General features: G+C 25.7%; 1 protein-coding gene across 2 annotated transcripts in view; it reads right to left on the bottom strand.

The window, feature by feature from the left end:
* The window catches only part of LOC107449496 (serine/threonine-protein kinase mig-15), a 65,852-nt gene that overhangs the window by 9,969 nt on the left and 43,231 nt on the right, over nt 1–12,652 (bottom strand). The window contains exons 23-25 of one of the 2 annotated variants that reach the window (XM_043045542.3): nt 6,952–7,020; nt 739–989; nt 195–273 (exon numbers count right to left, since the gene is read on the bottom strand). In XM_043045542.3, the coding sequence (XP_042901476.1) occupies nt 195–273; nt 739–989; nt 6,952–7,020 (399 nt within the window). The remainder of the gene's footprint in view (nt 1–194; nt 274–738; nt 990–6,951; nt 7,021–12,652) is intronic. The other variant, XM_043045543.3, reaches the window with a different exon arrangement.

Raw genomic sequence — 12,652 nt, 5'->3', positions numbered from 1 at the left:
TCTGAAATGAAAACTATAATAAAGTTTATACCTTCTTAGTAATACATCAAGAATAAAAAAAAATTGAAGTAAAAAATTTAAATAAAACTGTAATAGCTACTTATTGCTGAAAAAAATAAAATAATGAAAGAAAAAATATGAAGAAAAAAAAATTTTTTTTTTACTATATGAACACCTGTTTGGCCAATACTCACTATCATAGCATAAAAGTAGCTGTATCCCCTTAGAATTAGGTAAAGTTACTATTGCATGTGGAGTAATATTTCCTTGTGACTGAAAAAGAAAAGGATACTTAAAACATTAAACATTCATTAAACATTAAAAAATAATTTCAGAATAAAGCATATTTTATACAGAAATAAAGAACCTTTTTATTTATCTTACTTAATTTTAAAAATCCCGTGTAAAAAGTGAAATACTTTATGTAAAACTTAAAAATGAAAGACAAATGTTAATTAATATGTAAATGTTAAAGAAACTGTATAAACTATACTGTATGAAACTTTATTCGTAATAAAAAAACAGCAACTGTAATTTTATAAATCTCACAACAGTATTTGGTTACGAAAGCAAAGTTTATGAAAAAAAACATTCTGGCTACTTTTATACAGATAAAAAATTACTATTAAGAACTAGGGATAAAAATTTTGTCACATAATTTTTTTATAAAATTCAGCAAATGTTTAATTGCTACAAAGCATAGCCACATTATGATTAATAGTTCTTAAAAAAACTCACATGAACTGGAAGATATACATCGTACACTGCACCAGAATCAAGATCTACAGCATGAAATCCATCTGCAGAACCAAAAATCACTTTAAGGCGAATATTGTCTTCAACTGTAAGATCCACAAGAAGAGGTTTATGTAAAAGATCAGAAAAAGATTTAAATGCCATAAACTTATGGTATGGTTTTGGTGCCCAGGCATAGATTTCAACACTCTCCTTTAAAGCAATCACCAGAAACTTTATCCTTTCATACTTCACTGAAAAATCAAATAATGAAACATTAGTTAAAATATAAATTATAATAAAAAAGTATTGAAAAAGCTAAATAACCAAATCGTAAAGTAAAGGAATTAAATAAAGCGTATAAAATTTTGTGAATGAAATTTAAAGTTTCATAAATTATAAAAACAAAAAAGATAATTAAAGCCAAAGGAATTAGTCCTTAAAATATATTAGGAGTCTGCTTATTAAATAACCAGACCTAATTTGATTAATTCAACTTTGTTTAATTTATAGAACACCTATGATAGACACCAAATAAGTGAATCAAACAGGACAAAAAAATTCTCATCAGATCCTTTAGTTTCAGACTGAATAGCTTAACTAATTCTATTTGCTTATTAAATTAGGCTAATAGTTTTCAAATGAAAGAGCATAATTTTTACAAGCCCTCTTGATTTTGACAGGTGGTTATGCATCAGATAGTAAATCTATAAATAAAAGACTAAAAAAAATCACATGACAACATGCCACATTACCACATGTGATTATGGCTGATGGTAGATATTTCAAAAATATAGTAATATGATTTTCATTTTTATTACAAACATTTTGAAAAATTGTGGTTTGATTTTCATTTATTAAAGCATTTTGAAAAATTGTGACGGGGTTTCTGATTATTATTATTTATTTATTTTGATTAAAACATTTCTTATCTGCAGTGCTGTCTTCCAAGATTTTTTTTACTAAAATCAGACACTTAGGGATAAAAAATATTTTTTGCCCTGTCACATATAACAGCTGTAAGAATTATTTTTTATTTTATTTTTTAAATTGACTGTTTTCTTGTTTGAAAACCATCGGTCTAATTTAAGAACACCTTATATAAACAGGAAGATTGCTTCCTGTTAGGGGTATTTTTTCATAATATATCTAGTAATTCACCTGCAAATAAAAGCTGTTAATGATAAGAAAATTTTCTAAGGCTAGCTGGTAAGGAAATTCATAAGATATTAAAACATGCTACAAAAATATTACATCACATTGTAAAACAAAAGAATTCTATTAATAATCATCTTCATGCTCAGAACATATACAGATAACTTAGGAATTAATTATAAATAATAATATAATGCTCAAAAGAAAACTTAATAAATTTACATTGAGCGTTTAGGACATAGCATATTCAATTACAAGTTCACAAATTTTTTTCTAACTGTAAAATGCATTTGTTCCTTTTTTTTTTTTAAAAAAAAAATTAAGTCACATGGGACGATAAAATAAAGTTTCAATAAATGCTTATAGACAAAAATAAAACATGAAATTCTAAAACTATATTTCAAAAAACTTCTACTTAGAAACTTTTTTTCAAACCCTTAGTATTTCAAGTGATATCAACATTACATATCACCAATTTTACAATTGCATAATGCAAGCAGTTCTGTTAAACATAATATAATATACAAAATAAAAATTCAGTGCATATTTTTACTTTATAATAGGTTATAAAATTATGAATTACCTTAAACCTTAATTTTTACTACTATCATGTTTTTCAACTTACATTATTGCCTTGAACATACAAAAGTGTTTTGAGTAAATTAGTCTCAATCATTGAATGTTATAGAATACTTCATTTTAAAACTTAATAAAATTAGTTTAGTTCTGTGCTTTTACTTAGCTTTAAATTATTGAAAGTTTGTTTAATTAAGATTATTTTTGCCTAATCAATACTAAGCAAATTAGAAAAACACTAACAGGGCAGCCAACTATCTATACTATACTATACATGAAAATTTCTTCTAGTGGTAGCTAAGTATGTGTTTTAATGTATTATACTTTGCTTTGTAAATTTGATATATAGTTATTTTCCACACCACTGCATGCAAATGATTTAATAGTTCATATGAAACACCACTTTCTCAATTTTTAAAATATTGCCAAACATTTTGAAAGCTTTAGTTTTTAACTGTTTACCACTCTATAAAATAATTTGCATAAAACGTAGTAGTTGGCAGCCCTAAGTAAAGCATGGTGAATAATTAAATTAAAGGGAATGCTGATTAATAACACACAAATACAGTTAATTATTATATGTCAATTGTTATCTTACTTTGTAAAAGTTTGATGGCAAAAAAAATGCTTGAAATTAAATTTTATCATAATTATCATTGTTAACCATTTAATTATTGCATTGTAATGTCATTATTGCAAAAAGTTCACATCAAATTAAACTAGGAAAAAGTCATTATTGTAATAAAGGTCATAAGAACAATTAAAAACTTAGACAATCTCACAAGCCTTTTACTAAACCTTAACAGTATGTTTTTTTAAAAACATTTTTGGTGCCTCATAATGTAGCATTATATAGACAAGGTTGAATTTCTTCTAAAAGAGAACTGTTTTTTCTCGAACAATCAACCCAAAAGAAACTGAAAAAAATGGAAAAAGGTGGAAACGAAACACAAAAAAATAAAAATTTGCTTAAAATGTATTTAACTACGCTGAGTTTTAAAATGAAAGATTAAAAAAATATTAAAATGTATTCCTTATGTTTCTAAAATTTAATTTAAACTTAGAATAAAATAGTTCAAATGTTACAATTTATTTCTCAATCATATTAAATATGTAACACTAAGAAGAAATTGAACAATTTTACATTATATTTCATACTAAGTATTTACTTCCAACGTAACCAAAACTAAAGATCAAGAATTTGCTTGACACTGATCAGTATTAGACTTAATTAAAATTTACAAGCTAATTAGTTATCATTTTTAAATTTATAATAAAATCTTTTGGTTTTAAGATCTTAATTAAATTTTTAACAGTAAATTACTTCCATTTGAAGATTTATTTTAACTTATAAACCTGCTTTAACACTTTGTAATGATCAGTATGAAACATAAATAAGCTTTGCTAAACTGGGGGATAAGTTTTGCTAAAGTAATTGAAATATAATTAATTGATATAATTTGCATGATATAATTGCAAGTATGTAACTTTTTAAGGCAGTATAGTTTAAAAATATAAACAGAAAAAAAATTTTTTTCAAGTTTAGTTGATTTAAAAGTTAAGTTAGCAAAAAAGTTTAAAAATTCTAGATCTATGAAATATTTTAAAGCTGGGCTGGATTTAAGCGTAACAGGAACCTAATCTACTGAAGGTAGTGGGGGCCTTATGTTTTCAACTCGAAATTTTAATACGAGAGCAAACTGACATTATTTTATTAATAATAATTAAACGTAAAATTGCCTTAATTAATACAACATTTGATTATATTACCTGGTTTGGTTATATACATATATTGGCAGCTTTTAGCAATGCTTAAAAAAAGAATGTTTTAATTTTGGGGTCGCGACCCTAAGTTACCTTGATTTAAAGTGAAATTTGCACACACATTTTTAAAAATACATCAAGACTTTCCAGTTATTAGGACTTTGTGTTGGTTCATTAAAACTTTCCTGTGTTTCATTTGTAAAAAGTTATTATTTTTTCACTTATATTTTTTTAAAAAAAAAAACTAATAAATTTCAGTTTTCTCTGAAATTAGTTAGCTTAAAGGTTTATTTACCATTAATAATAAAAATAAAAAACCATAAGAACCATTCATGAAATTGTCATACATTCTGTAGACTCATAAAATGCTAACATAATTAAATATGCAGTAAATTGGTCATAAAAATAAAATACTTAGCTAGATTTAATGACAGGAAATTATAAAATATTTTAAATTTTTTTGTTGTTGCAATTTTACATTACATTCATTTAGAATATATAACACTATATTTTAGATTGCTTGTTTTTTAACTAAATTATTTTGTAACATCTTTTCACTGTATTTTTAGGAACATTTAAGAACACAAAGGGAGTCATTTTGTGGAGTAAAGCAGCTATACTAATTTAAATATGGATTTAAAATGGCTATTAATTGTAATCTTCTAACTAGTACGGAACATTGTCTACACCACTTTGTGAGATTAAAGTTTTTTAGATAATGGATAAGAAAATTAATAATAGCAAGAAAAAATTAATTTTCAAACAACTATGCATTCTTCATCGGATTTCTAGATGTGACACTTTTTACGGGAATGAGTCAACAGCTTTAGCCCAATCTGTAAGATCAATGGTTTTTCCTTTGTCAGATGCTAGGTAATAATACAGAAATTTATAAATGCTTAAAAGACCCAGATATTATAAAATTTATCTGAACTATCAATAGATTAAAATGGGCTGCTTGTGAATTTATAAAAGCTTGCTTCGACAGGGCAAAAAGGAAAAGATGGTCGAAGTTTTGTTGGATACACTCAAAAAATACCTTGAAATATTAAGGGCTAAGATATGAAGGACCATTTTCACTAACAGGAATGCATGGAAATTTGTTCTAAAAAGCTTTGCCTTTCCCTGGGCTATACTGCTACTAATAATGATGAACTACGAATTTATTAATACAAGAAGCCATGAAGTTGATTAAAGGGAAAAACTTTTGGTGGAGCTGTGGAGTCTTTTTAGCTAAGGTACAAGTTTAATTTTTAATGCCAAAATTTGGGAGTTTAATAAAAAAATGCTTTTTTTCTAACAGTGTCTTAGTGGTGTAGGGTCTGCTTGAAAATAATTCTCAGAAAATTTCAAAAGTGTAACAATTCACACATGGTTAAGGAGCTTTTAAGCCATGAATATCATGTCATAAAATTCTTATTTGTTTTAAACTTACATGTAACTTATAAATTAATATTTCTGGCTAACAATAAATAATGGTTGGTTGTTAGTGAAAATGGTTAATTAAAGTGATTGCATTAGCAAAATTAAAAACTAGCATTCATTCCCATAATTAAAAAATTATAGCTTTTAATTTGATGCATGATATTACTTTACCCCACCACACACTATGTGCTAAAAAATAATTTATAATAAGGTGGTTTTTTCTATTTAGTAAGAAACTTGGTCCATAAGCATTGCAATGTGATACATATTTTTTTCCAAGCTCACTAAACATAGAAAATTTGTTTCAAATTTTAAATTAGATAAAAATAAAGAAACAAAATATTCCAATTTAGTAGTATAATTAGCTGGTCAATTTTTTAATAACTCAGAAAATATATCTCATTCTTACACAAGGGAACACTTTGCTGTGTTATGGGGAAATTTTGTCAAAGAATCTGCCTTTCTAAGAAACTTAAACCACATTCCTTTTCATTAACTGAGACTAATTTCACTAGAATTCCTTGATTTTTTCAACTAATAAACAGATTTTTTCCATTGTTATAATGCAATAGATTTAAGAGAAAATTTGACTGAACTTAGAGTATTCCCAACTTAGTTCTTTAGAATATCATCATCAATTTTTCTTATCTTTTCTACAACAACAAGACAAACTAAATCTAATAAATTGAAGAGAAATAAAATAAAACTTTTTGCTAACTAATGCAAATAAGTTAAGACTTTTAAAAGTGAGATTTTTTGTTAAAGAAAACTAGGAAAAATCAATAACATAATTGGGGTTATTTTTTTCTGAAAAGAAACTTTATCCAGTATAAATAAATAACCTAATATAAATAAATAAAACTTGATGACATTAAATCCTTTTAAACTACATATCTTTTTAGAAAACAAAATTTATAACAGCAACTTTAAGTCATTTAACTAATATAAAAAGGAAAAGGTTTCAACAATTGAAGTGATGTTATTAATTTTTTTTCCTGGATTGAAAAAGAGTATGATCAATAATATAAAAATTCCGACAATATAAAATAATCATTATTTAGAAAGTAGAAATATTAAAGAAGAAATATTTATGTAATGAATTTTTTTCATGAAATATTTTTAAAGTAAAAACCGATTGATGATAGAAATTAGGAGCAATATATATTTCAAAATAAATAAAAAAGAGTAAAGAATAGAAGAATAAGAATAAATTATAATGGAAAAATAAAATTTAATGTTCACATTGGCTATAAGAAAATCAAGATACATTTGAATCAGAGGACAGAAATATTTTACCATTGCCACTCCATATTCGAAAAGTATTTTCCCAGTCTTTAAAGCCATGTTGAGGAATAGACCATACCACTTTGAGAGCAAAAGAAAAAGGGAGAATAAAATTTGAAAAGGCTGACACAGGTTTCTACTTGTTTTGCTAGATCACACTACTTTATTTTCATACATTAACAAGTTTACATACTCTTCAGCTACTCTGATAACTAATAACATAATAAAGAGATTTATGAACAAGAAGAAAAGTTCAAATAAAAGATCTGTTTATAAGCAACCTGATTCGTAACACATATTAGACAATGCAGATTCTTAGAGGCATGCTCTTAATATGCTTTTTAATTTAAGAGGTAGACTTTAAATATGCTAATTAATTATTGCAGGTGACATTTTAAGTAATGGAATTATTCCCAAAAATTTCAGTTCTTTAAATAACCATACTTTTTTCTGATAAATTTTGGATTTTATGACCTCAAAATATTGGTTAGGGTAGATACAATCTGAAAAATATTATCACAGTATTAAGTGGATGAAAAATACTTTGTAAACAATTTCAAAATCTTATTTATGCAAAAAAAACTGTTTTAATTATTGCCATTTTTTTTATTCAGTATAACAATTAACAAAAAATTTATCGTAAAATACGTCAATTTTTATTATTTTGAACTCTGTCGATACAATTGATAAACTCCAAATCTTGAAGAAAGTTGCTCACATAGTTTTGATCAACAAAACTTCAAAAAAGTGCAGTTTTTACATTTTCATTTCTCGACAACTATTTAACAGGCTTCATATCTTTTTTTTTGTTACTTAAAATATAAATGCAGGAACTTGTGAATTGTCTTGATTGACAGAATAAATTATGATCAAGGCTAATTTATAATAAATAAACAATATTGCAAAACAATTAAGCTATTAGAAAAACAAGATTTCAACTAAACATATTTTGATAACCCTTAAAGATACAGGAAAAAGTTACACTCCTTTTTTTTCTTCTGCCAAAGAGAAAGATTAATTTATTTTAGAAAATAATTATAACACTCCAATTATAGCACTCCAACACTGCAGAGTAAAAAATTCATATTTACTCATAAAGCTATTAATGAAAAGGAAAAATAATTTCTTTGCCAATTAATTCTTTACTTTTTGTAATTTTTGGTTACTCTTCCAAGTTAGTAACTAATGAGCTTAATACCCTTTTAAATATATGCTTAGTAGACTTTAAAAGTCACATAGCTTGAAATTAAAAACTCTGATTTCAGACCATTCATTTCTTTACAATTTCATTATGTAATTTTTTTCACAGTATATTTTTATGAAAATGTAAATACAAGATTGAAACTATTTAAAGGCAAAAATTGATGACAGAATTATTACATAATTTAAACTTCTCAAAATCATGTTTTAATTACTTAAAATGGTGTGGTATATGATAATGAGGAAAAAAAATTCAACATAAAGAACATTTTGAATGTTTTTAAGTTTTTATGAGAAAAAAAAAAGTTGTCAAGTAAAGATGAATTCTTACCCCATTCAATCAAAATATCAGTGGAATTAAACATTTTTGTTAAACTAGGAATGTTGTAAAAAATAATACAGATGAAAGACACTTCTTCGATTGATAAAGAGTTTTAAAGCACTTTTAAACTATCATAATGAAAAATTAATTACATGATTATTTCTTTACAAAAGATAGTCTATAAAAAATATAAGATATCTCTCTATCATGAGAAGTAACTGAAGAGTATGTGATTTTACATAAATTATGAATGCCAATTTTTTAAAATACCATATGACCTAGTATTAAGTATTATTACTTATTATATATTTTTTTCTTTGAGAAATATTACTCTTCTACAGAAGTAGTATTATTAGAATATTAGTATATTAAAATAATTCACCCATAAATCAGTCTAGTTTAAATGACACAATTATTAATTTAAAAAAAGTTTAACAAGCAAATAATGCAACTTGATCATATGAACATATAAAGGTTTTCTAAATAAAACGTGGGCATTCATGAATAGGGTCGTAAATATAGTAGCCATAGGAATGCCACTACGCAGGGTTATAAATTAAGGTAAGATGATTATACAGCATGTTTCGTATAAATGGGGTACCAGTTTCCATAAGAGTAATTAAAGACAATGTAGTCATAAGCATATCAAGAACAAAACAATATGCAATAGTACAATTTATGTTTTAGAAGGTGAACTTAATGCCAGTTACTGCCAAAATGGTGTTTATTTATGGTGAAAAGATTATTGACTTTGAACAAATTGTGTAAAAGTTTTTGTGTTTATCAAAATAAGATCTGCTTTTGATGATCTGAGTTGATAGCTGCTGTTGATGAAATGAGTAGAAGTAAACAGTTACAGCTTAGGAGTAAAAAAGTTACAGCATTTTGTCTGACATGAGGAAAGAAAAAAGAAATGGCGAAATAATCTTCTGAAACTAAAACTGTACCACTTTTCATTATTCCAATTCTGAACACAGCTGGACTGCACATTCATTTTAAATGCTCTCATGTTAGCTGGTTAATCAGTTATATCTATTCTGTGGGTCACTTCTCTTACCATATTTTACAACCCTTAATAGCTAACTTTAACGTGTTTCTGATAGTAACACATTTGTTCACTTTTAATTCAGGTAACCCATACATAAGTTAATTGAATAACACTTTACCAAAAGTAAATTAGCTTTCAGTTGTATTACACAACAGGTTATTTAAGTAAAACCAGATTTGTACTTAGCGTGGTTTTCAAGGAAAAGTTTTCTGCAACTTAAAAGGCCTCATTAAAGCTTAATTTTTAAGTCATTTGAACAGTTGCGAATGGGTACTTATTTTAGTGGGTAGTTCTAATACAAAGTTTTGTGGAACTCTCACTAATTATATGTCAGTTCGTTTTTAAATATTAAATATGCTTTTATATAACAATATTAATTAACCTACTAAAAAATAAATTAATAGCGTCGACTATGGTTTAATTTTGCAATTTTCAGACTGATTGCTTTCACAAGCAATAAATATTTTACCTTTTTACAAAAATTTAAAACTAAAAAAAAGGAGAGAGGGAGAAAGAGAAGAATCAATGAAAATTAATTTTTCAACATAAATATTTTTAGAGATTAATAAAACTGAATAAAAAATTACTCAAGATTCTTTCTTATCCAAATAAAAAGAGAACTGAGTAATAAAAAAATTCAAAGTAAAATGATAGTTGAAAGCAAAATTTAGAAGCAACCTAAAACTAATAACTTCAGTACATTGTAAAACTTAACTTTTTCAACTACACTTATTTAAAACTATATTTTATTTACAGAAAAAAAGTATGCAATAAAAATAATGATGCTAAAATTTATTTTTCATTGGGTATGTGTTCCTGTTAATTTTTATATATATATTACATTTTAATAAGATGTATTTTATATAGAAACCAGAATTATGTAAAATAAAATAAGAACTAATTCCTACTTATACTTTAATTCACATATTTTCTGGATTACAAAAAAATGTAAAAAATTTGGAAAAATGATAAGCTTAAATAATTTCTATAAGAAAATTTTGAATTTCAAAACAAATTTTATATTTATTTAATCAAATTTTATATTTATTTAATCAAATTTTAACAGGTTTTAAAAACAAAGAATAAATCACATGACAGCAAAATAATTCCAATCAGAGATAATTTAATCTATATTACTAGTGTTAGCTACAGAATAAGTCATTCTTCAAAGTTATCAGCTGCAGCACAGCCAACAAATAACGACTGAATTTAAATTACAATAAATGGACTTTTCAAAATGATTCCAAAAGAATCAACCACATTTTTCTTTATTTTATCCAAAGAAATTCATTTCATTTGGCTTGCAATTTTTAAAAATCTAAAAGACTAATAACTTTTGTTAAAGGTAATATATTTAAACACTATGAACATGGAAAAAAATATTCAGAATATTTAAGTGGATAAGTGCCATAAATGAATGAAAAATGGACAAGTGCAATAGTCAGAAATACATTAATAATAAAAGCATTCAGAATAATAAAGGAAAGTAACAAGAGTGAACTGCAAACTGCATATAATTGACAAATTTGTTCAATTTAGTATTTTAAAGTGAGCTAAGAAAGATGCATCTACAACAGAGCAACATAAAATAATAAGATTTTTGTTGGCAAGCTGTGGATTAGAACTATTTCTTTACTTTTTTAGAATGATTTCCAATTATCCCTTATAATTTCCTGCACAATATCCATGGAATCATTGGAGTTCATGATGTTTGGCTTGCTGTGAGTTTTGGCAATTGATATTGATGTCTCCCCTTCATGAAAATTTTTATATCTCTCTTATATGCTTACAGCCTTTTGTCTTCGACAGCAAACATCTATAAACAGCAAATATTTGATGGTAATTGAGCACCTTATGCTCGCCTTCTGCTCCTAAAAATTATACTAATGTCCGTCGCTCTAGTCTGGATGAATATTCCTCAGCACAACTTTACATTCACTTTTAAATACTTTCATCTAAAGTGGTTTAACAGTTATTTATTTCTCTTACACTGCACTCCTCTTACATTAATTTTTAACCATTAAGTAAGGCACTGCTATTGCGACTGTATTTCTGCATTACTTTTCATTTGGGTAATCCACATGGTTGAAAAATAATTACTTTTTTTAGTCTATTAAGCATAACTTTAATAAACCTGTTCAAAAAGGAAATAAGGAGCAAAATAAGTGGAAAAATAATAATTTTCAGAATCATAAAAAAATATACTCAAATAATTAGCACAACATTAAATCTGTTGAGTACATGACAAAAAACTTACTAATATGAGTAAGAAAAAAGTTTAAATTTATTTTAATCCAGTCATAGCTTTAAAAATAAAGAAGAGAAAAAATGATAATTGAATTATAATAAGAACTTAAAGACTAAGTGACAAGAAAGAAAGTAACATTTTAAAAGTTTTTAAAGAAAAAGAAACTTAACAAACTCACTACTTAAATTAGAAGAAAAAAACATGATAAAACTGAGAAAATTTTTTCGTAAAATTAAAGTATCTACAACTATTTTAAGACATCAGTCCCTAGAAAAATGTAAAATAAAAAAAAAAGTTTCAGCAATTGAAGACTAACTTTTTTAGAAACACTAATGATTTTTATTAACACTTATTAAGTAATAAAATAATTAAGTTAGATAAGAGTACAACATAATAGCTGTGACAAAAAATAAAAGAAAAAATACACACAACAATAAAAGCTATTCTGACCTTGCTCTTTATTACTCTATACTTTATTACTATAATTATTACACTATACTATACATTACAGGCCATTCTCCCATAACTTATTAACAGATTATGAAAACCTCAAATAAAATAGTGTTGCTTAATAAAAAAATAAATCTTATAATAGTCATCAGCTGTAAAAATGCAAAGTATTTTATTTTATTTTATAATCGTCATTGAACAGCAGACTCAATTTTATGGGTTAACAACTACTAATGTTCAACTCCATAGCCTTGTAATTTTGAACCCAATCGAGAAGGCAAGGGAAATCCTAGATCAAGTATTGAGAGAAATTTGCCATTATGGGGGACTTTTTGATGGAACTAACCACATTTGCATTACATGGAGAGGAAAATCACAAGAACCTCCCACAGTTAGCCACACGGCAGAGGGACTCTAACACATGCTCTGTCTACCACTGAGGATA

This window comes from Parasteatoda tepidariorum, chromosome 12, assembly GCF_982258835.1.
Source record: "Parasteatoda tepidariorum strain Cologne lab strain chromosome 12, Ptep-v5.0, whole genome shotgun sequence".
NCBI classification, from domain to species: Eukaryota; Metazoa; Arthropoda; class Arachnida; order Araneae; family Theridiidae; genus Parasteatoda; species Parasteatoda tepidariorum.
Note: the sequence above shows the minus strand (reverse complement) of the source record. Positions and strands in the feature narration are given on the sequence as shown.